Source organism: Cebidichthys violaceus, unplaced genomic scaffold (genome assembly GCF_023349555.1).
Source record: "Cebidichthys violaceus isolate CVI_PGR_0920_01 unplaced genomic scaffold, fCebVio1.0.p SCAF_11, whole genome shotgun sequence".
Classification (NCBI taxonomy): Eukaryota; Metazoa; Chordata; class Actinopteri; order Perciformes; family Stichaeidae; genus Cebidichthys; species Cebidichthys violaceus.
In genome coordinates this window covers 15,308,698-15,335,639 of record NW_027176274.1, presented here as the reverse complement: position 1 = coordinate 15,335,639, position 26,942 = coordinate 15,308,698, and the positions used below count along the sequence as shown (strand labels likewise).

General features: G+C 43.0%; 1 protein-coding gene across 7 annotated transcripts in view; it reads right to left on the bottom strand.

Moving 5' to 3' along the window:
- The window catches only part of tns1b (tensin 1b), a 159,825-nt gene that overhangs the window by 109,097 nt on the left and 23,786 nt on the right, over nucleotides 1-26,942 (bottom strand). For all 7 annotated transcript variants that reach the window (XM_068705120.1, XM_068705127.1, XM_068705119.1 and 4 more), the window contains exon 2: nucleotides 3,530-3,644. In XM_068705120.1, coding sequence (XP_068561221.1) covers nucleotides 3,530-3,644 — 115 coding nt within the window. The remainder of the gene's footprint in view (nucleotides 1-3,529; nucleotides 3,645-26,942) is intronic.

Genomic DNA, 26,942 nt, shown 5'->3' with positions numbered 1-26,942 from the left:
TACTATCTAGTATGTATTGGAGGTTATTATTTATTTTCCATGAATTGCTTTCATCAAGTTTCCAGGTATAAATACTGCTCACAACACAGTGTGGTTCACACACTATTTAATCTAAAGGACAGGTACTCTCTTTATGATGGTAAAGCCACTTCAGATGTTACACCAGATACAAATATTCTTCTGCAAAATACATCTGTAGTACACTGAGCATGGAAAACAAAGACATAAAGATTTAATGACATACACATCCCAATGTACAACAACAAGAACATCTGGATTCACCACGCAGTAGATCACAGAGTAAAATGCAGAGTAAATGCAGGTGGTGAACTGCTTTCATTTTATAAGCCTTTCTTTGCAGCAGTAGAATAAGAGGGAGGCGACGGCGGCAGTCAGTCACTTTGCACTTTTCCCAGATAATCCAAGATTCAAACCACAAGCTTTGTACTATGTAATGGACTCAGTGATATCCAAATGTGGCTATCTCTTTTTCCTTGTATTACACTTCAAATGTACTCACTGGACGAAATGTATGTATAGCACAGTGTATGTCCCTGGAGACAGTAGCAACACATCGTCTGTCATTCAGATATTAACCTGGAGTTTCTTAAGAATGGCATGCAGCCACATGATGGAAAAATCCAGGTAAGAACTTAACTCAGTTAAGAAACAAAGGCTACTTAAGTGACATAATAGGATATAATGTGCAATATCATAGATATAACTTTTGATATTCACGTTTTTTTTATATTTGCACACTTCCCAATTTGTATTGCAACTGCTGCACAGCAATAATCCTCAGGATAAAGACAGTTTTATCTTATCTTAAAGGTCTAATATTGTAGAAAGTGAGATTTTAGGTCCTTTATAAGTACTATCCACAGAGGAATACATACTGCCCGTATTCAGAAAGGTTGTGATGTCACAGCTACACAGTCACCGGTAGAAGTGCTGCTAAACTCTGTGGAGTTGACATGGCGACAGTGCCGGTGCAGGAGACCGGAAATGCTGATCAATCAGAGCAGACTAGGCTTTTTTTGGAATGGTGGCTAAAAGAGACAGGCCCTAAAACAGAGTGTTTCAAAAAGAGAATAAATACAGGTATACTCAGGCAGACTGTAAGTATATATATATTGTTATTTTTTTAAGATTAAAGCATTTAAACATGTTCTAGTAGAAACCTTAAATACAAGTATGAACCTGAAAATTAGCATCATACGTCCCCTTTAAAAGGGTCTAGAGGTTTGGGAGGCAAGTTTGTGACAGAGAGGTTTTCGGTTTGATTCCCGGACCAGCAGGATAAATTTGCGTGAAAAAATAAAATGGAAACACCATCTCTTGGGTACCCTTGAGCAAGGCACATAAACCCCATATCTTCAGATCAGTGGCCACCACACCAGACTGAGGTTGCACTGAGAAACTTTTGGGTGTGAATATGCAACAGTGTGGTTGTGAACGAGTACGTTCCTAAAAAACTACACATAGTACGGCGCAAGAACAAAATGTCATTCTGTCAAACGGCCTTTAAGGTCCAGAATGTTAGCAACGTGCAAAGAATGCTCTTGTTTTTCTAAGCAGTGCTGCTCAAACATCAACCCGTCCTGTGTCAGGGTTGGGAAGCTGCAGGCTGAGTATTCCCCCCCTGGTGTGCCAAACCAAACATCCAGACATTTCCGCATGGTTTCACTCGGCGTTATCTGTCTCAAAACAGACATTTCCACTACACCATGATGGGGTGAGCAGACTCATATTCTCCAATTTTGTTTTAACCCACCAGCTGGGAAAGGTTTACTGCATGGAGACTGTTTGGAAAATGGTGGTCATATTAAAGTCTATTGTTGAATCTCAGTTACTTTCCTGGAATTGTTTGTTGTTTCACATTATACTTCAATCTCACCCAACTGGCACCTGCATAGACTAAAAAAATAAAAAACAGTATTACTGTTTACTGCTTGATACTGGGACTCTTGTGAATTTACGTTCAACAGAAAGCAACATTTGTTCAAGAACCATGACATCTTTGTCCATTAATTAAAGCAACACAGACGAACCGAAACATGCACCCAATTCTATCCTGTTGGAGTTAATTGCATCAATCAAACCAAGCAAATCCCTCATCATCATCATCATCAACCACACTGCCTCTTTAGTAAACACCATTAAGGAAAGTGAGAAGCTCTTAACCTTTAGCCTTTCTGAGGCTTCTTTTCCCCTCCTCTGTCACTTAACTGACTAAACCCTGACACAGAGACGACCCCAGGTAACCTCAGATGACCCCTGATTTAGACCACTGATGGCCGCTGTAACAGATATTGCCTTCATTGTCCCAGCAAGTTAGAGCAGTTATTGCAAATGCTCTCAGTGGGCCTTAGCTCGAGGCTTGGGAATCTGAATAATCAAACAACTGAGTTTAGACTACCAGTCTGCTGAGTGCTTGTTTCAATTTTAAGCAATGATCCTTAACAGATTACATTTAGGCTCAGCATAAACTTTCCCAGCGATGGGCGATAGGACCGTATATGAACGTCAGGCCCTGAAAATAGTAGGGATGTGGTAAGAATTTACATCTAACAGGCTTGTAAATACAAAACAATGGGCTTTTGGAACGGAGCATGTGACAGTCAATATTTTGAGGTTGCATTGCCTTTTTCATTACTATGCCAAGAAGAACTATAAAGAAACCAAATAATCCTACACGTTCCACCTTATTAATGGCATTTCAAAGTTTTTGACAACAATTAAAATGTAGTATGAGTGATCAGCTGCACAAAAGACTTTTAGGTTGTGTCACAGTCAGGACTTTTTGGTCGTACGCACGGGTCAATAACACCTTTTGGCTTCAGCGTACTCAGACACTAAAAGCATCCATTGGCACTCACTGTAATTAAATTCTTTTAGGCTGTGACAGACCATACAACTAAGTGGCTGTTACCCTCAGGGACATATTTTCATCTTAAAATAAACAATAGATTTATAGATTCTGATCTACAAAGAGAGCACATTAACCATAGACTGTATATAAGTGGACGTAGTCATCGTGGCGTCACCCAATGGTTTGTGGACTGCAGTTAAGAAGCCTTGAGTATGGCGACAGTATTTCGCTGTCGCCATCTTGTAATACGGTCGTCGCCATGTTGTTTTTCCGCAACCGATGAACGGAAGTTAACATATTTGGAATGCGTAGGAGGGACGTAGTGACCAAAGTGGACCATAATTTGATAAATGAACATCATGCTTTTAAGAAGAAGACTTAAAACTAGAGATTGAGACCATAAACTTATGTTTACAATCTTTACTGAGGTAATAAATCAAGTGAGAAGTCTCTGTAGTGCATTTTCCCATAGAATTCCATACAATCGGACTTCTTTTTGCAACCGGAGGAGTCGCCCCCTGCTGGTCAGAAGAGAGAACGCACGTTTTAAGACTCCTGCAAAAACAAGATTTTCAAGCAGTGTCTGGAATCCCCCCCAAAAAAACGGTTGCTTTATAGTTAGTCCAAGAGATTAGAGTTTCGAAACAGGTGACTGACCTCGGCAGATGAGTCCATCTTGGCTGATGGTCTGTTTACAAACGCTGCAGTGCTTGGCCTTCTTGAAAGTCTTCACCCGGAACGTATGGGAATGAAGAGCCTCCAACTCGTCCGGCTGCAGATAAGTAAGCAACAACAAAAGACAAAAGAGGTGGCATGTTAGTGTTGGAATGTTGCAACCTGATGGGACTTCAATGAGTCCAGGTGGGTTGGGTCATTTTGGACCTTTCGTGTTTCTAAATGCAGGTGTCTTGCAAAAAAATACATTCTTAGTTAATTTGCAATATGAATATTTGCCAATGAAACACATACGTTCATTCTCACATTCATCTCAGATGTGACCCTTTGTCCGCATCTTCTTTCAGCGAAATGGTCAAAAGGTCCTCTAAAATCCACCCAGGAAGTAAGGATGTAGGGGCTTAAGTTGGCAGAACAAAAATGAGAAGAAAAAAAATAGACAACACTCTATTCTCTAATCTGTTATTTCTCTTCTGTCTTTTATCCTCCTCTTCCCTCCCCTTCCCAATTCATGTGCTGTCATCTCATTTCCCTCCGTGCAGGTGTGTTATGCAACTCTGGAGAAACTCCCTGACAGTGCTCCCCACCCCATTAAACATCCCTCTGTGTCTGGCTGCAGCCTGCTGTTTTTCCTCTACTGTAACCCCCCCCCCACGGTCCTTTTCCTGTCTGCTTTGAAAACCTGGCATTCAGCAATGCCAGAGAGCAATCACAAATGTCAAGCTTTGTACCCTGCCGTGTCTTTACGAGAAACCTGCATCGTGTTTATATTTGTCTCCTGATGACCGACCATGGGGAAAAGTGACATCATTTTTGTGTGGTATTTGTTCAGCTGGTCCCCATTTTATACTTTGAGGTTCAGCCCTATGGGAATAGTGGTCCAATGAATCCCCCAGTAAGTCACACAACCTTGCCAAATTTGAATATTATCGTTATTATGTTGTAGAAGCACTTTAATGTAACCTACAATGAACCAATTAACAGAGTCAGCGTTAATGAGACAAAGAATAGATTAACACTGCCAGGCCATCAGAGATTTGTTGCCTTTGGCTCGACTGTGACAGTTATAGAATATGCAGTAATATCAATAACACCAGAAAAGACAGGGGCAACATTACGGAGCCTCCTCAATACATTTCATAGCACCCTTAAAGTAAATATGGTCTCATCGGGGATTTAAGAGAATGTGGATGTGTTTTCAAGGCAGGATGTGCCAGTTTAGCATCCAGCCATGAGGCTTCCATTAGGTGTGTGTGCACGCTGGACAGGCTAAAAGTAGCCATGTGGTGGGCATATTGGGGGACTACTCAGAGGAATTTTCATAAAGGGAGACCAGAGCGTACCAAAGCATAGCAAGGAAAATCCCGTGCTGCGAGAATTCCCAGTCTAAGAACCACAGTAACTTACCAGTAATTTATAACCACTAATAACACCTTTTTTTCCCCTCTACTCGTTAATCCTAAAAGGCAACGTGTTGGAAAAGCGGCTTGGGGCGTGCAATCACAGTGCAGACCTAACACTTGAATGATAAACCAGACTGAGTATCTGTTGGGCTTTCCTCAGTCCTCAATTCACTGACTGTCCTCTCCTCTGTTATTAGTAGAAGGAACTGACTTAGCAAAAAGAAAGCCCCATCTGTTTCCCATGATGTCTGATTTCCAGGCAGTGCGGGATCCAGTTAATACAAAGCCTTCATATTGAGATCTTCATATGGATCCAGATGTGGAAGAAGCAGTCTCATTACACATCAAATGTTGTGATATTCTACATCTTATCATACTGTATACTGTATATATAACAATAATGTTAACTGGTCGTGGGAAGTAGTACTCAGACTTGTGCAAGCTCCTCCAGAGAAGACTGGCTAAGCACAAGGAGGTAGACGGGAATCCATATTAGCTACTGTGGCCATGTTTAGAAGAGTGGGGTTGCCACCATGTTGGGCTCCTTGGTGGTAGTTAACCCCGGATCAACTCTTGCCTCAATGCAATGCGACTTCCTAAGGCACTCCGTTGGCCAATCAATAAGGTGCAAGCGCACAGTTCCAGTAGATTCATCTGTAACCTTTTCTACCTGGTGACTGTCATGACAAAAGGTGGAAATGATAGTCGACAAGATCATTTGCAGAAGTTGCGAAATCTTTCCACATAGTATTTTAAACTGATGTTTTGGTATCGGATAAGCCTTTAAACCCACAGATTCCTGGACTTCTTTCTGGATCATATTTCAACGTCTCACCAGCACCTTAAACACACCCCCACCAACACAGATCCTTTAAAAGAGGATACTCAAGCAATTAAGGGCAGCATTTCCATACAGTTGAGGAATTTGTAAAACAGAACGTTAAAAATGTATGCTGCAGAGGCTGAGACACACTCCTACACTTCCCATGATGCAACTCATAGTGTCTTTCATTGGCAATACCAAACATGTACCTGCAGTCACACTCCTTTTGTTTTCAGAATGGAGGTCTCTAAAAATAACCAATAAAACTAACTAGAGGAAAGGTGTGACCTGGAACGAGGAATAAAAAAAAGTCTGTATTTAGACCGTGTTTTAAGATAAAATACGTTCCCAGCAAAATGCAATGGACTTCAGACACAATGAGTGTTCTTGGAATACAGTCATGCTAGCAGCTGTTAAGCTTTTAGACACAGTGGTACTTTGAGCCTCACGCTAATGTCGGCATGTTAACATGCTCACAAATACAATGCTAGCAGGCTGATGTTTAGCACGTTCAGTGTGTTGGCATGCTAACATTTGCTTGTTAGCACTACACACCAAGGACAGCTGAGACTGATGGGAATGTCATTAGTTTTGCAGGCATTTGGTCATAAACTAAAGCAGCTGACAAATAAACATGCTGACCTATTTATGGCACTATGTGAAAAATGAAATGATCACCAAAGTCATTGGAATTTAACAGCTGGAGACTATGGAAGCCATCCAAGAGTGGTGACACAGGTCACTGAAAAACAAAAAAATGTCAACCTCATGGTGGCACCAGAGGAAAGGTCAGCTACAGTAAATGGACTTCTAGCAAGAAGATGTGAAACAGAAATTTAAGTAGACAGAAATCTGTCTAAAATCTTTGAAAAGCATTCAGATTCTGCAAGTGGATGGTGCTCTGAATAATATATACCATATAATTGCATCACAGCTTCTCAAAATGTGTGGTTTTCCACAATTCATGAGCTCATTTGGGGGTTTAGAAACCCAAACAGACTGATATTGCCTCTGGTGTTTATCAAGCCCTATGTGACAGTTCAGTGTTTGTATTTCAGAGCCACATGGCAACAGCAGGACAGCCGACCATTCATTCCATCCCCCCGGCTACGCCTTACCACTACATAACATGATTAGCTTAATCTAGTTACGCTGAAATAATGACCATGGCTGTACCATGTTTGCAAACGGGGCTTTTTCTGAGGAGGGCTGGAGGTCTCTGCTGCCTGGCGTCCATGCATGGTGTTAACCAAGGCGCCGCCATGCCAAGGCTCCGGCTGGCACCGGCTGGGTTGGGAATCTGGATATGGCTTTCAGGGGATTGGAAAGGGGTGATAAGTGGGTTTAACGGTACTATTGAGTGTGTGCTGTGATTTTGGACGAGTGTGTGCCTGTCAGTCCAAATTTTTCGGGGACTTCAGATATTTCTGTCGAAGCGTCACCACTTGTGGGAATCGATACCTCTGCGATGACACAGGGCGCAAGCTGTGTTTTGACCAGGAAACAATCCTCTGGTTTCACTTACAGAAATGTATAGGAATCAACTGTCAGCATAAAAGGACTCAATGCTGTGAGCAAAGTGAATGTGACCCAGCCGCAGGCAGGTGTTAGAGAAACACCCTCTTTAATCGCTTTTGTCAGAGTGTCTACTCTCTAACCACATCACCCAAAACAGTCATTAGTACCCAGGAATGGGAGTTTTGGTCTGCAATGAAGTCATCTGTTTTGGATGCAACTACCACATAGATATGTGGGATAGGGTATGAACTAATACATGTTTTTGTTTATTGTGCCTTATGAAACAATGTTGATTTTGTAAATAAATACTGAAGAGATGCCAAAGAATAGCTAATTAAAAGGAGTACAGATATGTCGTTCTATGCTCCTGCACATGTCATACATGAATGATGATAAAGGTCCTTTGGGCACACAATAGTCATGTATTAAGGGTTCTCACACATCAGCTGCTTAATCATTTTGTGAGCAATGTACCTTTTTCCCATAATGGCTCAGTCATGTCTTAATAAAGCTGTAAGAAGTGGTGGAATGTAACTATCACTAGTACATTTACTCAAGTATTGTACATGAAAAAAAATGTATGCAAATTTAAGGTATATCACTGTATTTCACTTGAATATGTTTACTCATGCCGCTTTCTACTTCTACTCCACTACATTACAGAGGCAAATATTGTACTTTTCACTTCACCACATTTATCTGACGGCTCTAGATACAAAAAAACGTACAATTACAGCTGAATCAATTAGTCGATTAACAGAAAATGTATTGCAAATGTATTTCATCATTGAAATTATTTTTTTCTCACAAAAATAAATATTCCAGCTTCTCAAATTGGAGATGTCTCTTTAGGCTCTGGGTAACTGTGACGCCATTTCTCACTATTTTTTGCAATTTTAACAAACTAACCAATCAATCAATTAGTGGAGAAAACAATCAGCAGATGAATCCATAAAGCAAAAATTAATTATTAAGAGCAGTCTGATACAAAATAGTTCAAAATGAGCTGCACAGCAAAATCCTGCTTTTACATTAATGCATGAGTAATAATAATCTAACGATAATGGTGTCATAGTCATAGGGGACATTTTGCTTTAAAAACCTTAAGTTAAAGTACATTTTTCTGATTATACTTTTAACCAAGTAACAGATTCTAAGCAGAACTTTTAGGCGTTCACTTTCTGCCTATACACCTATACAGTTCTGTTAAACAGGCAGAATGTCTCAATCTAGGAGTCTATTCATCGGCCTCTTGGGCCACTCCTGAGCCTTCTCACACTCTCCCAGTTTCTATCCATTCAAACACCAGAGCTTATCCAGTAAGACGGACACTGGGGGGGGGGTCCAGTCAACTACTGGTATTCCACTTGTCTTGTTTTCACATTTGTCATTCTCTGATTTCCGTGGATAGAACTGGTGAATCGAGGTTCGAGGGGTATATTGTGCACGAGGGCACTCAAATTGAAATTCACTCTACTTTAAGGGTTTAAATTCCCAATATCGCTGGAGTGGCATAGTCCAACACATCGTTCTTTACAAAGCCAAACAAAAGAAAGATCTCTTCAGTGGGCCCGTCTATGGCAGGCCTCTTGCCCTAACCAGAAACCCAGGCTCCAGTCATTTAACCTCAAAATGCTATGTAAATACTGCACAGAGCAATATAGCAGGACGCTCCCTTTTGTGAGCCCATAATTGTTTCCCATCATTAGCAATGCACCCAGCGCTCAGAGTTTGTTTATTGTTTGGGGGGGGGGGGGGGGGGGCTGGAGTATATGGGGAGTCGCTTGGGGAGACATGGGTGACGGGGAGAGGTATGGGGGTGGGGAACACAGAATTAAAGAGTTAAAGGCAAACCCTGCCAGCTCTTTCAGAGATGCGGCCCTCGCTGGTTATTTTCTGTTTCAACGTGTTGCGGGACCCATGCAAATGGCCCCCGGTCCTTCACATTCGCGTCACACTTCGGGCTCTCAAATGGGCCACAAAGGAAGGAAATGGTTTCAGACAGGCAACCGGGACCCCCGAAAGCTGGGGTCAGGGTGTACACATACCCCCCTCAGCTCAGGCACTGCAGCTCCTGGGAACAGACCCTGTTCCCTTAGAGACATACGCATAATCTCCTGCCTCACACTCATTAGCACGCACAGGCAAAACGGGCACTCTCGTGCATGAAATGCAACCACACACACACACACACACACAGATGAACACACTTTTACATCAATACACACCGACACACATACATGAGCACATGGCCAGCCATCTTTCAAATAACTCACACTCCTTTTACACCTTTTTTTCCCACTGCTAAAAGGCCTTGAAGAGGAGAAAGAATCCTCTAACCAGCATATTTAAAAAATGCTGGATTGTGTACCGGTTTTATCAACACAGTGGTGTGTGTGTGTTTGGGTTGGGCCCGTCTACAGCTGGCTGCAGGGTTTCTTCTAATTATCAGAGGCATTTTTGCCCCGTCATTTTTAATTTCGCAGGAATTCTAGGAACCTTCAAGGGAGGTGCTGAAATGCCCTACCTTAGCTTTAGCCCAGACCTCTACACTTGACATTTTTGACAAAATATCAAGTCCAGCCAGCCTCAGCAATCCCACCCTCAATGTGAAGCTGATTTGTTCGGCCACTTGGGGGCAGAGGAACAAGCTGCATTATTATTATTATTAAAAATCTTCTATTCTTTTCTGGTGAGTCAATAAATAGTCTACATGAAATAGCCACATGGTAAAGTTATTTTTTTGTATATTCCTGTGTGAAGTTAAGACTTGACAAAGTGAAAAGTACTCAGTATTTTCTCATTTTCTTCAGAACATTTTAGCAAAATGAACGTAACAGTTACAAGTGAAATCATACAGACAAATTATAGATAATTCTTAAGGGTAGGAACGCAGGAGTTGAATAAGCTGAATGAATTCATGAAAAATCCTACACACTACTGTTGGAAAACACTACTGACAATTTATTTGAACCAATATGTGGGTTCCAAGTGGACCTTTACACATATTCTGCACCATTATTCTGCAGAGAGAAGCCTGTCCTGAGCTGTGTGCACGTTTGTATTCCGGGGTAATGGAGCTTAAAGGTTGGATCAGCTTGTGACTGGAAGGTTGCCAGTTGCAGTCCAGTTTGTGATCGCATTGAACTGAGTGTATTGTAACTGTATATCAGGATATCCTAATATATTATTTAATCACGATATGATTAGGCTGATGTGGCCCGGGAAAGGGAAGTTTGGGGTCTCCTGCTGGAGCTGTTGCCCACGCGACCCGATCACAGATAAGCGGTTGAAGATGAGATGAAGATGAGATGAGATCACGATATGATTTCACTGAAAGACAATAAATCATCATGTTCATTTATCGCCCAGCCTTAAGCAAAATTAGCATTCATTTAGAGTCGTGTTTCTGGCCACCTGTTGAACGTTAGTCCCATATTACCTCTCCTTTTAGCTCTATTTTGGTCTCCACCGACTCTTTAGCTGCGAAATGATCCACCACGTTTCCCCAGCTGGTCGCTAAGTTTGACTGTTGGTGCTGAGCAGGTAGCGTATTTTTTATTTTTTTTGCAGAAAACTTCCACCTGCTGCAACTACAAAGACGGTTGGAGTGAGTAGAGAACAGAGCTGCAACTAACAAAAGACGCGGAAAGGCCCAGTAGAGCTGCAGTCAGGGAGCAACATGTATTCCACATTGAGTTGTACGGGAAGACCTGACCGGTCGGGGTACTCTGTCAAAGTAAAGACAGGCAGCAAAACAGCCACACAAGCAGACAGGGGAAGAAAGATGATATCACACTGACTGATATGCATTCTCATTACTAACTTCATGCTACATTTCCTGCATGACCTGACACGTGATCTAAAAAGAGAGTCACGTAAATAAAGCTCCCTTTAGTTTTTTGTGTCCTTAAACCACAAAGACAGAGTCAACACATAAATCACTGCAAAACTAACATTTGGCGACCAGTGATAAGGGCCCCAAAAAAAAAGCACCTACTCCTTGAAAATGACATGAAAGTGAAACTCACAGTTGAAAAATGAAATGCATGGTTATCACTAACATTACTCAAGTAATCAGCCTTTTAAAAGACTTCTGGGAAAGTGGTATTTATCAAATGCTGAGTCACAAAGTTGAGATAGTGTTAATACCATGATGGATGCGTAGTGTTGTAGAATCGAACGGCTCACGCTGAGCAGCTTCGGCGTGTGTTTGGTAATGTTATAGCATGCAGATCAATCCCTCCAGACTCGGCTTTGCGACTGACATTCCAGCTGAATAAGGTAACCGAGAGGCTGTTTTTCTCCTTAAGTTTAGACCTCCAAAACTATTACCTCAACTGCTGTGACTCATGCAGAGACTTATATAGACACACACGCTGATTTCACCTCTGATTACACTGGCATTCACTTTCAGCGCTTCACGCATTACCTCATGTACACATGGAACCGTGTTTGCATGTGCTAAGTGCACGTGCTCACTCCCTCACATGCACAGAAACAGTCGAGATAAATTCCAGGGTATCTAAAACAGTGGACAGCATGGACAGCAAAAACGAAGCATCACATTTATTTCAATGCAAATTTTCCATCTTTTTTGCTCAAAGACAGTTGATTTATTTGAATGTGATTAGAATAGATGTTTCATTTACCTAATTATTTTGACTCAAAATATGATTTAGAGGAGATTACAATTTGATTTTTACTGCTTTCGGTCAGTCCGGTTACATGTGGAGAAAAATAATCAGACACTGGGACACTTTGTGAGTCGAAGAAAGACTAAAAGACAGACAGGCAACAGCACTGACAGACGGGTAAATGGACGGACTGAATGGCAGGCAGACAGACAGACAGACACACAAGCAACTAATAACAGACGAGACAGACAAGCACAAGCAATCTGTCTGGCCTCCCCCCGTCTGTGTCTCAGTGATTTCCTACACTCTGAATGAAGTCATTGAAAAGCATAAACACATACACACACACACAGGACAGCACTACATGATTCCCCCCCCCCACACACACACACACACACACACACACACTAATCAGAGGCCATTGTTTGTCCTGACGGAGCCAGAAGACTAAACGAGACCTCTCCAGTCGACTGGGTTAATCAGCGAGTTAGTGCGCCGCCGCCTCTCATATGGGACACCATATGCATGGATGGACATTTTAACAGGACGCACTGGGGTGACCACCACATGTCTCCATCTGTGACTGTGTGTGTGTGTGTGTGTGTGTGTGTGTGTGTGTGTGTGTGTGTGAGACAATTCCGACTCAATGAGTGCGTGAGCGAGTAAAAATCAATTTTGAGTAGTCGTGTTTCCCAAAGAGACTTCCCAAGACACCCTTCTTCTCCTGTTTTGTCCCACCCCCTTCCCAGTGGGCATGTTCCCTCCTCACAAGGCAGCTATTCCTTCATGTTTCTCAGCTAAATAGCAGCCAGCAAGAGCCCACCGACCTTTGACCCATCTCCACATCTCTTCTTCCCCTCTGCCTGACCTCCTCCCTCCGCACCCTGCCCTCGTCTACTCAAGACTCTCCCTGCCTCCAGCTGTAAATCCAACTCATCCTCCACTTCTCATGTTCATCCACCTTTGCCTTAACCCACCCACCCCACCCCCCACCCACACACACACACACACACACACACACACACAACCCAAACAGTTTCTCTGCAAGTTTGCACTGAAGGTGCTTGGCAAAGACGCAGAGAGGTTGTCACCTTGAACTAAAAGCAAATCAACGCAATCCTTGTTGTGATCAGTGTGCAATCGCAGCGCTTCCTTTGATGACGCATGATCCACTTACGAGAGCGGCTTGGTCAAAACATGCCACTAAAACACAAGCACACACACACACACACACACACACACACACACAGCTGACCGGAGACAGGAAGACCCCCAGAGAAGTAGTAGAACTAGTAGTTATACTTTGTATACAGGAGGAGTAAGACTCTTTTGGATAAAATCGAGGCCAAATGCTGGTAACTCACTTTGCATTTAGTGCTGAAATACTTCCGCTTGCAGTTTATTCTGTGCCTGTGCATATTGTAAGGGCTTCTCTAGTGATTTAGTACCACACTTCCAAAAAGTAAGAATGATCAAAATCGAAGCAGAACGGGCCGGGATATCCTGTAAGGGTCGAGTCCCAAAAACACTGAGATCCAATTCCCATAATGCAACTCAAAAGCTTATTTTATTCGGTCCCCCTGTCATGAACTGTCTTTCACAGGCGTATACTCCTGATGAGTAAACTGGGCTTCATGTGTAAAGTCGGTGTAGTGCCACCTTTATCTAATAAGGTAACACACAAGCTGATAGGAAGAGCAGATGGCAGACAGAGGGCTTGTGACACAAAGCGTAAACTAGATGTCAAAATAAGATGTTGGCTCCCCTCACTCAGGAATCAGTTATTCATTGTCTTTGTCCTCTTTCATTTTTATAACTAATAAAAACTGAAATTAATCAGAAAGGGATGGCTTTCCTGGAAGAAATGTCACTCCGGTAAATCATTCTGACCCCAGTGTAAATGTGCATACTTTATAGCTGAAACAAGCTCCAACACAAAAGTAACACACACACACACAAACACACACACACACACACACACCACAAAACTGTTTACCTCGCCACCCAGGAGTCAAATGCATGAGAAGCAAAACCTATGAGTCATTTGCTATACAATGAAGTGACTGAAATATTCATCCCGCCTCCAACAAGAAATAGCGAGATAGAGTTATGAGTGTGAGCAACAAGAGAAGAGGGATTCACCAGAGGCTTTGTTTCCACAAACACAAACGCCTACACTCCCTTTCTCTGCTGATCCCCATATTCATCCCCCTCTGGCTCCATCTCTCACTAACGAGCTGTTACCTGCGCAAGTCTAAACAGTGTATGTATCTGTATTATTCCATTTCATACACCTAGCATCCAACCTCAATTTGTTAAAGACAATTATTCATCTTCAGATAAAAACAGACTCACAGCTACAAATCGCATGTTTACCAGAAGTTTAAAGCTAGGGGTGGTAATCTTGAGAAACCAGTAAGACTACACTAAGTTTTTAAAAATGATCCAACTGAAAAACACCCAGCCCAGTGTTAAACTAGCTAGCGGCACTAGCTCCAAAACTGGTTAAATCTAGTGAGAAAGTCACCAAGTTGTCAACACTGACAGCCCGTCCCTTCAGGCCTCCCTTTCAAAGCCACTCCCCCAAAATGATCATTATGAACGTAAATAATGAACACGGCTACAAGTCAGTGCTCACAGCTGTCAAGCTAGCAGCCTGTGGAAGACTCCAGTGACATGTGCAGAGTCCGAGTGCAATCAGGTAGACAGGCAGGTAGGTAGATAGACAGGTAGATAGACAGGTAGGTAGGTAGACAGGTAGGTAGATAGACAGGCAGGTAGGTAGACAGGTAGGTAGGTAGACAGGCAGGTATGTAGACAGGCAGGTAGGTAGACAGGTAGGTAGATAGACAGGTAGGTAGGTAGACAGGCAGGTAGATAGACAGGTAGGTAGGTAGACAGGCAGGTAGGTAGACAGGCAGGTATGTAGACAGGCAGGTAGGTAGACAGGTAGGTAGGTAGACAGGTAGGTAGACAGGTAGGTAGGTAGGTAGACAGGTAGGTAGATAGACAGGCAGGTAGGTAGACAGGCAGGTAGGTAGACAGGTAGGTAGGTAGACAGGCAGGTATGTAGACAGGCAGGTAGGTAGACAGGCAGGTAGGTAGACAGGTAGGTAGATAGACAGGTAGGTAGGTAGACAGGTAGGTAGACAGGCAGGTAGGTAGACAGGTAGGTAAATAGACAGGCAGGTGGGCCGTCCAATCATTTCATTCGGGCCAAATGAGATGATTGGACGGGCTTATTGCAGCCACAGATACCAGATGGTTTTCCTTTTTTGTGACAGGGCATTTGATTTATTGATTGCTGTCAGGATATAATGAGAATTTCAACAATTTGAACAAAAAAGGTTTTTGAAGAATATTAGCAACCCTAGCTTTAATTTCCTTATACCCCAATCAAGTTAGCGTCACACAACAGAATGTTTGATTTCCTAGCTGCTAGAATGACACTAGTGACATCATAGTGTTTAGTTTAAAGGCTCTTGGAGTAAAATATTCCCAGATACGTTGCGCAGTGACTTCCTTGATCAACTCTTAAGGACAAACGAATACCAGATAAAAACGACTCAGCTCAGAATAAGCCTGGCTCCAATTAAGGTTTCTATCCAGCTCCTCCTGAATGACAAGTTACAATACATTCAGTTGAAGGAGGAGGTGTCTGTGAATCCCCTAATTGTAAGCAGCCCACTACAGAACAAGTGCAACGGGTAACAATTCACCGCTAAATACCAGAGAGAAAAGAGCTTTCTTTTTTTTGTTTTTTCTCAACCTTTCCTTCCTCCCTTTTCTTCCGCTCTCCGCTTCCCACTAACCAAACAGCCTTACAATGAACAGTCACCTGCTTTTCATTTGGGGGAAAAATGCACCCCAGGCATTCCAGTCCCGTCCACCCCCCCCCCCCCGCTTCCCCCTTTCTAACTCCACTCTCTACATGTATTTCATCTTAGTGAGGTGGATCCTGGGGAGGAAATTACTCAGTCATCCAAGAAGTGAAAGGGGGAGGATAAAAATCCCTCCTTTTCACAGACCATCAGCATCACTGAGAGAGTAACACACAGTGGTCATCTTGTCATGATTATCAGGATTTGGTACTCTGAGTTTTTTTTTGGTCGGGGCAATGGAGACACAATTTGTCAAATAGTATTGTTTTTTAGTAAAGATGTTGCTAAATTTTAATGCAGATTAAACCTAATTTGTACAGTGTTGGCTCAAATCTAACTTTAATATATACTATATCGTTTCTGTATGTAAGTGCGTCCTTCACATATTTCTGATCTACTTCACCTGCAGTGTCAAATTTGGTGCAATTTGGACATGCTACACATTCATTACGAGCAAACTTTGAATAAGCAAGTGCACGCCCAGAACGGGCACTACACTAATTCTCTTAATTGCTGACTAAATTCTCCATGATGTGTATATGATTGTCTGTCTCTGTGTGTCAACACTGTGATTGACTGGCGATCTGTCCAGGGTGTAGCCTGGCTCTCTCCCAACGTGAGCTGGGATTGGCTCTAATTTTGTTTCTAGTCATGCTAACGCCGTGGCTGTAGCGATGGCAATGTCAATTGGATGTTGAATTCACTGCCATGAAGTTTAGAACAGACATTCAGACATTGTTCGCCTAATACTCGACATTCCCATCAGACTCAACTGTACATTGTGTTTAGTGCTGTTAGTATGATAACCAGGCGGAAACCTCCGGTTCTGATAAGTAAAGGCCAAGGCGGAAGTGTCTTAAACCTGCATTCTCTGTAATGCAAAAAAAAGTCAGCATGCTTATATTACCATTGTGAGAATGCTGACGCTAGCATTGAGCCCAAAGCCCTGCTGTGCCTATGTACAGCCACATAGAGCTGCTAGCATGGCTGTCGACTCTTGATTAACTCATTTTATTCAAAAGCAAAAAAAACAAAGATGGCCATTAATCCTGTTGTTCCAAAAACTGACAATCGAAAGACAAATGGTGAGCCACTTGACTGTTATGTAGCGACACAAAAGTTCTGTTAGCTTTGAATATAAAAACCAAGAGATGTAATCACATTCAAATTTGGAATTCCAGTGTCTCCTTCCATTATTAAATCTTAAAATACTTAAAAGGACCAGTGTGTAGGCATCCAACTGAATACCACTCCCTTTCCAAGCGTGTTGGAGAACTACGGTGGCCTTCAGGTACCGTAAAAACGTGAAAGACCCTCTCTAGAGTCAATGTTTGGTTTGTCCATTCTGGGCTACTGTAGACATGGTGGAGTCTGTGAAGAGGAACCGCTCCCTATGTAGATATAAATGGCTCATTCTAAGCTAACAAAAACTATTCTTAGCTCCAGGTGATTATATACCAATGAAAACATAGTTATGAAGAAGATATTCTGCCAATAAATCCCCCGGAATGCTACACACTGGAACTTTAAATGAACCCAAGGAGGAAAAAAAAGTTTTTATGAGGGGAATTTATCTGCCAAATCACCTCAAGCGTCTCAGAAAACAAAAACTAAAAGTTATCAAAGTAGATGAAACAACAAACACATTTTGTGATCTGTTTAGAGATAGGATATGAGGATGATATGAGGATGTATCCTGGTATACAGGGTTAGCCTCTTTATCTCCAGAAACCTGCATGACACACAAGTCTTATGAAGCTACATTCATCAAAGAAGAAAACAAAGTTGTGAATTTATAGAATAAAGCTAGAAGGAAATGACATCCTTACACTTTTGTTTAATCATGTATAGCAGAAGATATGGAGGTTTAACCTGTTGATACATTCTGCTTTGTTTAATTTTTGACAAGTTCAGCTATGCCTTCTCTTTTTCACTGTGAGTGTAAAATACAATTCTCTATTACCGGTGTAATTAGATTGTGATTTCCTGGCCTGGGTTCAGGTATGCGCGCTGAAATTGTACGACAAATCCATATTAAGCAACTCATAAAGTCCTGTTTCAATTGTTTTCAATGGAAATCTCAGAATGCTTCGAGATAAGCTTTCTGTTTTAAAAGCAAAGCTCTAAACTTTCTCTCACAGTGCTGCGAAATGAGCAGCCTGTGAAAATAAATCATACATGTGGAACAGAGATGGCTAAGAGCCCCAAATAAAAGCAAGCCTTTGCCAACAACATTGATTCAGTGGGATAAAACAGGTTTAATCATAGACAGCCAAAGTTCATCCTAAGAGCCGAGCGCCAAGGGAAAACAGCACGTGTTCCGTATCGTGCTGGGTTGGCAGAGACTGAGGCATTTGGAGGAGACTGATGAAACTTAAACCATGAACCAAAATGTTCTCTGGGAAGGATAGGGATGACATGTTCTTTAGGGAATTAGTTCTCATGATTACATCTCATAATTTCCTGACGAGTGCCTCTTCTGTTCTTCCAAACTAGATCAAAACCATTTCTGGATCGTTTCCTAAAATACTTCAAATGAGAAAAAAAATTTGAATAAATCCAGCAAATCACTCATGGCACCGAAAAACACTACAGTCCAAGTCACTTACTGAGTATAAATTAGAAGAATGTTAAAACCCTCAAACGCAAATCCCAATCCCCTTGGAGAAATGCACAGCCAGCGCAGCAGGACGCCGTCAGCGCCACTTCCAATGAGCATTGTTTGGCCTCACACTTGAATGCATAGGTATCCGCGGGAGGTCTCAGATCACATCCAGAGTTAGAGGTTATCATGGCATTAACAAGTTCCGTGGGCCTCTTTGGTGAGAGCCCTTGACAGACAGATTAGAGAAATGGGGCCAAGAAAGATCTCAATCTCCTCAAACAATCCGGACTGTGCAGCTGGCATGGTCGAGACATAAATACTGGCGTAATGGAGAAAGCTCCTTGCTCTTACTCTCAATGTCATGTTCATTCACACTAATGCACCCACGCTCACGTTTTGGTATCAGCTTCCATAAGGTGATTGCGTTTCCTGGAGTTGATCAGTGATTGTGTAAAAAACAGCGCCTTGTTAAAATATCTTCATAAGTTTAACTTGGCTGCTCTGCTCTGGCAGTTGAAGACGCCCAAAGCTTGAGTCCACATTACATGTACGGAATGGTTTGGCTAATAATGACTGTGTTGAACACATGAGATGTGAAGCATGGCCATATAAGGCGGCTTACATGGGGTTGATAAACAAGATATCAAACCTTCAAAGCGCGGCTACGTAATCTTTGCTGGACAGCGGCCACTAGGACCATGAATGGAATCGAACAAATTGGTGTGTTTACGTCCTGTTTTGATTTTGTGATGAGCCACTGAAGTGTTTATCTGGTAAGACATATCGTAACAGTAGCACAAGTCGAAAAAGGTCAGCTGATGATCACCTGCTCGAGGTGGAACATGTGGGCTGCAGTCGATTAGTCTTTTTTGCTTTGAAAGGTTCCCAACTGAGCCAAATAACCAGGAAGTATCTAAGTGGCAGCCATGACAAGAGCTGATTCTACTTTGTACAGGAATCCTTGATTGAATTGACTCCAGTTTGTCACTGACTCATTTCTCATGTTCTATATCAGCAGTTGCATCGTGTTAGTGCAGCCAGATTCTCTTATTCATAAGTCCTTATGAATTCTCCTTCATATCTTTCCTTGATCTCATGACGTTTTCTATCGAGATCAAGAAAAAATTGGTTGGGAAAATACATAGGATGACATTTTTGGACTATTTGACCACAGCCATGGTTTCATGTTGCCTGAACATATGATATAATCCCAATTTGTCTTGCATTTTTGTACTTTGAGGTCAACACAAATGATGCTTGCGAAATCACTGTGTCGTTAACATCGTTGTCGACTGCTCAACAAACTGGCGGTGGATTTGTTTTGCTCTGATATTGAGGGGGCCCAGGCCCCACAGTGAGCTTCCTGTTAGCTGTCCAATCTTAACCATTACCAGTTCCAAACACCTCCCCACACTCTAGAGCAAAGTCCCCACAGATGTTTCACTTCTCTAACAGTGACCTCTGGCCTTCCTTCTCAAGGGTCTAGCAGGCATTTCCTTCAGAAAGGTCACCTGTATACAGTCATTACCCATGAGATCAAATTTAAGTACAGCAATGAACCTAGAGAGGCTGACAGAAGTACAAAATATGTTGTAGAACATGTTCAGCTCAGGGTATTAAGACTGATTTTACATTACATCTCTTCTGATCATTTATGAGACAAAGTCGAAAGAAGAAATTGGTCATTTCTAAAAAAAAATAGAAAACAAATGGAAAAACAGCAAGACTAAAAGTTGAAAGCACCACTATCAGCCGCTAGATGCTGCAATAGCTGCACACTGCAAAGGTGTTGAACACAATAAACTTAAAATTAAATCCTTTCAGGATCAGAAATGTGAACTCTGCCCAGATGTCAAGGAAATCTGATCATTAGTTATCAAGAGAGGTTAATATGAACCAAAGTGTTGGTCCAGGGTCATTGTTAGCAGAGAGCAGCTCTCATCAGTTGTTAAAAGTAAATGGCAATTGTTGAGATCTTTGCATCAATGCAACACAAACTAACCAAGATGCATCTGGATTGCAGCGTCATTTTGGCTAATTCTAGCATTGAAAGGTAAAAAGGCGAAGGAATATTTGTAGTCATTCATAGACAGATAGCGAGACCTATCTTTAATATCTGTATCTGTAATATATGCATCTTTAATGTGTGGGCAGGTCATGCATAACTCAACACAACCCAAACCAAATGTAACAAATTGGCTGTACAAAACTCATGACATGAAATAACTTGTTGAGCCTCAAAGGGTACGGTGCAGTTTATTCTGACGGCCATGATGGTGTGTCCCACCTCTGACAGAAATAAAGTGTGTGATGGAAATGACACAATCAGAGGCATAACCAAGTACTGACCAACTTCTTTCTGCGGGACCAAGCTGGTTATAACCCAGGGGCATGAGGTAATAATGCACTAAATTAGGCACAAAAAAAGAACAAAAAAAGTTAAGGTGTGATGTCAGAGATGATGTAGACTCTACTGTTAAATGTCAGAACAGAGAGAAAAAAAATACTTTTGTTCACTCCTGCTTCAGGCGTGAGGGTGAAAAAAACAGTACAAAATATACAGTAACGAACCATTGGCTATTAGTGCATCCCATTATTTTACTACCGCCACTAAAAATGAGCATAGACTGATTTAACGGTGGTGTATAAGTCAATATTCCTGGATTAGGGGGAGAAAAATGGGGAAACTAAAACCTAGTCAAATTTCTGAATCCCGAAACTCCCACTGGCTAAAGTCAGAAGGCCATGGGAGGTTTAAGGCCAATGTGCCCAGTGAAGCATGCACAAAGCTGGGGGTCTCTTCGGGAACAAAAAGGGCGGGTGGGAGGTGTTACACAAAGCTCAACAACTCTCATAAATCAACTGAGCAAGGGTTAAACTTCCCTTTTTGTTGTTCGAGATTTTTTTTCAACCAAGGACCAGAGAGCGAAGCCAAGATGAAACAGCATGAGTCTTGCAGCAAACTCCCTTCAGGTTGGAAACAACAGGATGAAAGTCAAGACAGAAAACAACTGCATGGCAAATCCATTAGAGGCAAAAACATTGGGGCAGCGTAAACCCAGATGTTACTATTACAGAAATGTTGCCGTATTTCAAAGGGGGCCCCACGTGGAACATTTTCCAACACAAATCCGAGGTAATCTCAGGAACTCAGATGTGGGGGGAATCAAACGAGCACCAGAGCAAGAGAGGAAAAGGAGAGTGGAAAAGGAGATGAGTGCAGGGGATGCAAGAAAAGAGTTCTTTTTAATCAGAAGAATGGACCGAGAACAACAGGTTTGGGGTTTGTCTATGTTCAAGTCAAGACAACTGAAGACCAATGACCTAACATTCCTGAGGTGACACCATTTCCCAGAGCGATCCTTCTGAGACCACAAACTCTGAACCTAGACGGACTGAGCATACGTTAATGGATATCGATCATCCCGAAGGAGTTCTTTGAACCCTGACAACTCTGAAGGTTTAGCCATGGGTCAATATTTGTGAGGCAGTGATCTGAGGCAGCGTTTCCTACAACAACACCTTGTCAGATCAGATGCACCTGGCCACTGCCACCGGCATCTATGGAACTGCCTGGCACAGATCCTTTCCATCACACCTGTTTGCTGCAAAAGCCATAATAAGGGTACGCATTCATAACCGGCCATTCTTGAATGTCAATAGGATTTGCATCCCCTTTACAGTTTCCCTGAGCAACGGGCAGGTAGAGGACATTTGATTGTTTTTTGCGGCTCTTTTAGAGAAACCTGATAAAACGCTCCCAAAACCACTTTTTTTGGCTTTCATTAATTATTCAGCGGCACTCTTCCGAAGGTCTTCTTTCAGGGCCTCTTGCGCCATCCGTGCTTGCTTTTCCCTCCGATCTGGCCCAGAGCATCTTCTGTTCATTTCCTTTGTCCTTCAAATTGTTCCTGTCATTTCCTATATTTCCCTGAGCTTTCTCTTTCTGCTTCTGTGCTGGAAATAACTCCCGTCATCCAGGACCAGCCTGCTCGGATGAGAAGAAATCCCTCCCTATTTGAGGCCAGGCTGAGGAGTAGATCCTGTCTAGCTCCTGGAGATGGTCTGTTTCCTGCATCTGTGCATCCTCACTCTCTCTCAAATGCTCATTTCATTTTCCCCCATATCCATCTCTCTCTCTTCCACTTTTCTGTTGCCTCATAACAGCTTATGCAGATGTACTCACTTTCCCAGCTGCCCATGGAGTATGTCTGTGCCGATTCTACACAACCTGAACAGTCTAGACAAAAGTACAGCAATTCATCATCAGAAAGAAGAAGAACCATTTGATGCATTTGCCATTTTTTTTCCAGATTTTTCTTGATAGATCACTTGGGGGTCCTGGCAACGGTTCGTGTTTTGATTGGAATGAAGGTTGCTGTTCACCCTAACTCTGACCCCAATCAGTTGGAATAAGGTGTGCCCAAATTAAGGCTACTTTAGGGCCAAACAAAGATCTGCTAATAATGCAGGGGCTCCGATTGAACCCCGCCCCCTTAAGTGAGCTCGCTTTGTCATACAGTGCTCTGACGCAGTCAATCAGTGACCCAGAGCTTAGCTGGGGGGCTTTGAGATTCTTTTACGTCCCCCCCCCCCCCCCCCCCCCTTTCACCTCCCCTCCCCTCCTCGAAAGAAAGAACGGTAATTAACTGATGAAGAGCCCTGTAAGATTATCCAGTCTCCTCGCCAAGGACTGCAGCTCTGTCTGTGGTGTGCAGTCATGTCCCAAAGGACCACTGCCGAATGGGGAAAGGATGGATCTCAATGGCCTATTCAACTACTCTCCTCTTTCATCCTCCATTCAGCCCAACAAAACAAAAAAAAAGAGGAGAGCAGCATGCTATGTTGTATATTTGAGCCAGGAATGTTCTTTCATATCAGCACAAATTAGGAAAAAGCACTCACAGTGTTTAAAGACAAATGTCGAGACCACGGTCACAATGCTTTTAAGCGTGGACACACACACACACACACACACACACACACACACGAGCACAGTTCTTCGCTGACCACATCAGAGCTCAGAGGGCACACAAGTGCACAAACAGCCCCTCGCTGCGAGCGGGAATGCGCGGCAGATTGAATTATACAAGAGAAAGCAAAAAATAGCTGTGTCCCAACCACCTAGAGCGAGACAGAGCGAGACACCGAGGGAGTAGGGAAAGGGTGAGAAAAAGAGACGGAGGGGTAAGAGGAGCAGGGGATCCATTTAATTCCACTCATTGACAGAGTAGACGTTTTTTTGATCTGTGCATGGAGCTGTAGAGAAAATTTGAAATATGTTTCTCGAGGGAGGAAAAAGAAACTACAGTTTGTCTCGGGTTCGCACAACCCTCCCATCCTCCCTCATAATATCTCTCTCATTCAAATGTGTCACCATGCCAAGGCCCCCCACTACCGGGGTCCCAACCCTCAACCCAACCCCCGACAAGCAGACCACCCAATAGATCCCCAGCTTGATTTGATCAGGGTCTCCCAATGGTTCTGGACTGACGTATCGCCACTTGAGTGAGCCAGCAACCTTTCTCGACGTGGCGCAAAATCCCGGCGAAAGCGCTGCGACTAAGCGCATCACCAGGCTGACGCTGTCACTCAACTCACTCTCGCGCTGCATATTCTTGACTTTATGACTACGACATAAAGTGTGTGACGGGAGTCTGCAAAACAGGTTTGTGGGAGTGACAGAAGTGCTTTGTTGAAATCAATCGTGATTTTTTTGTTTAATTCCCGTTGAAAAGTTATCTCACCCAGAACATGCAGGACAGGCAGACCCAGGTGCGTGCAGGTCCAGCCAGAGCTGCTGGCAGGCTTAGAGAGACAGACGGCATGGTGACGGGCAGGAGTGATGATGCTGCTGCTGCTGCTGCTGCTGCTGCTGCTGCTACTGCTGCTGCTGCTGCTACAGACCAGTGGGCTTCCTTAAGTATAATCCAGCCAGGAGAAGAGTTGCCCAACACTGCACAACCATGACTGCCCCCGGACTCAAACACTGTCTCTCACCTCGGGCTCCTTGCTCTCTCCCTCTTCCTCACTGTATGACTTGCTTTCTCCTCCCAGCGTCTCTCCTCTAAACTGGACCCTGACTGCCTCTCCTCTGCGCTCACTCTGGCTCTCTTTCCCTTCTGCCGGGGAAAAGTTTCACAAAGCCTTTTTTTTGGAAGGGGGGGGGGGGGGTAAGGCTGCCCCCACCATCTCCACGGGAGCAAAGGGGGAGGGGGTGCGCTGCTTATTATCCATCTCTTTTGCCCCTCCTCTCTCTCTCTTTCTCTCTCTCTCTCTCTCTCTCTCATCCCATGTCTCCCTCCCTCTTTACCCCTCTACATCTCACCACTTTTAATTTCATTCATTCCTTGATCCCCCCTACTCGCCCGTCCCTCCCGTCCCCCCCGTCCCCCGCAGCATCCGTCGCACTTCACCTCCCCCTCTCTCCATCTCTCTCTTGCACAGTTTTTTCCCGTGTATTTATGTATTGAGTCCATTTCAATGTTTCATGACTTCCTACCCCTGAGCGTCCACTTTCACTGGGACACTGGGAATTGATAAGACTATATCAGTTGGGACGTCAGAGAAGACACCTGCTCTTTAGACTCAACAATGTTTGACATTATCTGATGCTCAGTTTTCACACAGTTGAATGAAGACACCCGTCTCAATCGTAACGAACGTTATAGCATCAGTAATAGTATCAGATACAGCCACCTCTCTCCTGACAGGCCTGAATGAAACATTTAAAAATCACACACTAGTTGTGAGTCTCTGAATGGGATTCCAATTATTAATGATCAGCACACGCAACATCAAAATAAAATAATCCACTCAATTTTACGATTTAAAGATAACACGTATATGCTTGTATATTTATGTGATAACATGATGACAAGTCCCATGACAACACCAAAACCATGTGTTAATCCGTCTCTCTGACTTCCCTGTGGCACTCAGCTCCAAGTCCTCCAAGACACAAATCTCAAAACACGGATCACAAATACATTTTTTGTTCTAAAAAAGTCAAAGTAATTTCCTCTAACAGCAGGGCACTGTAGTTTTTAGCAAACATTACTCAAACTGGAGGAAATCGTGCATTATTTGAGGGACTATTTTCCGCCGTGGATTAATACACGTCACGTTTGAAAGTGCGTATTTCCAGCAGCAGGACGGTGTGATGTGGGACTGAGTCAAAAACAAACTGCACTCTATGTGTTCGTGGTAAAGGAACATGTCCCCCAGTGCAACAGTGAGGCTCATTGATGAATTGGAACAGAAAATATATCAGACATATCACACACAATAGAAGGATCAATTCATTGTTGGTTTTGGTATTATCCTTGTAATTGCTAACAATCCCCCCCAAAAAATTCTATATCACCAGACTTTTGATCACTCCTTGGTCATTCTCAATCTCACCCATGGCCTCCCACACATTTTCCCTCCTTAAAGAAAAAAAAGTAGTTCCTGAGGATCTACTTTAGACAGTATAGTGGCCTCAAACAAAGTCCCGCCCCCCTCCATCTTCACCCCTTTACTACAGAGAAAGAGCACAGAGGGGCCGGGAAGCCAGAGCTGCTTCATTAAGTTCTCACTGCTCATCAATGACCATGTTAGCCCCATGCGTGACTCTTTATCCCTTTGTGTGGGTTCTTCGTTTTTTCACACACACACACACACACACACACACACACACACACACACACACACACACACACACACACACACAAGTGCAAACCTCCACACAAATGCAACCTTTACCCCATGGCAGACAGGGCTACATGCACCTGTAAACACTCATGGACCCATCATTTTCTGACAGACACAAAGATTCTCATGCACGACGGAAATTTGAGGTCCAGGCGCACTACTTCCTGAAAACATAAACACACATTTAAACTATCAAACCCACCGTATGCATATACACAAACATTCACCAAAAACCACCCCTTTCTCCCCCCGACTCTCTCTCTCTCAAACACACATACACACTCGGATATTTCTCACAAACTATATAAATACACAAACCCACCCACATACAGCAACATACAACCTCACTCACTCACCCAGTGGCAAAGAGGATTAATCCCCTGGTATTTCCTGCAGGCCACCCCTACAGAAACAAATTTGCTAAAGGAGACAATGTTAGAGAGAAAACATTTGAACTTAATCCCCAACCAAAACACACACACACACACACACACACATAAGCTGGAATCATATCTGAGAAAAACAAGAACTTTATAGAAACTGCAACTGAACATATTGAAAATATGAAAATATTTGTATTACTGCTTAATCTATTTTTCTACTAATCAAACATGACAAATGCCCCGTTATGGGTCATGTGTAAAGGCCTTTACAAACCAGGGGCCTTTTTTCCAATTAATTAATAAATAAACAGTTGTTTTTGTCATGAGTACTTTCAAACTGATCATGAATCTTACGCGGCGAACAAGCAACGTCATTTTCTTCCGAACGGGGCTGATTTTTATGAGCTTTCGCACCGCGAATAAAGGCATCAACCAATCACGCTGAGCGGA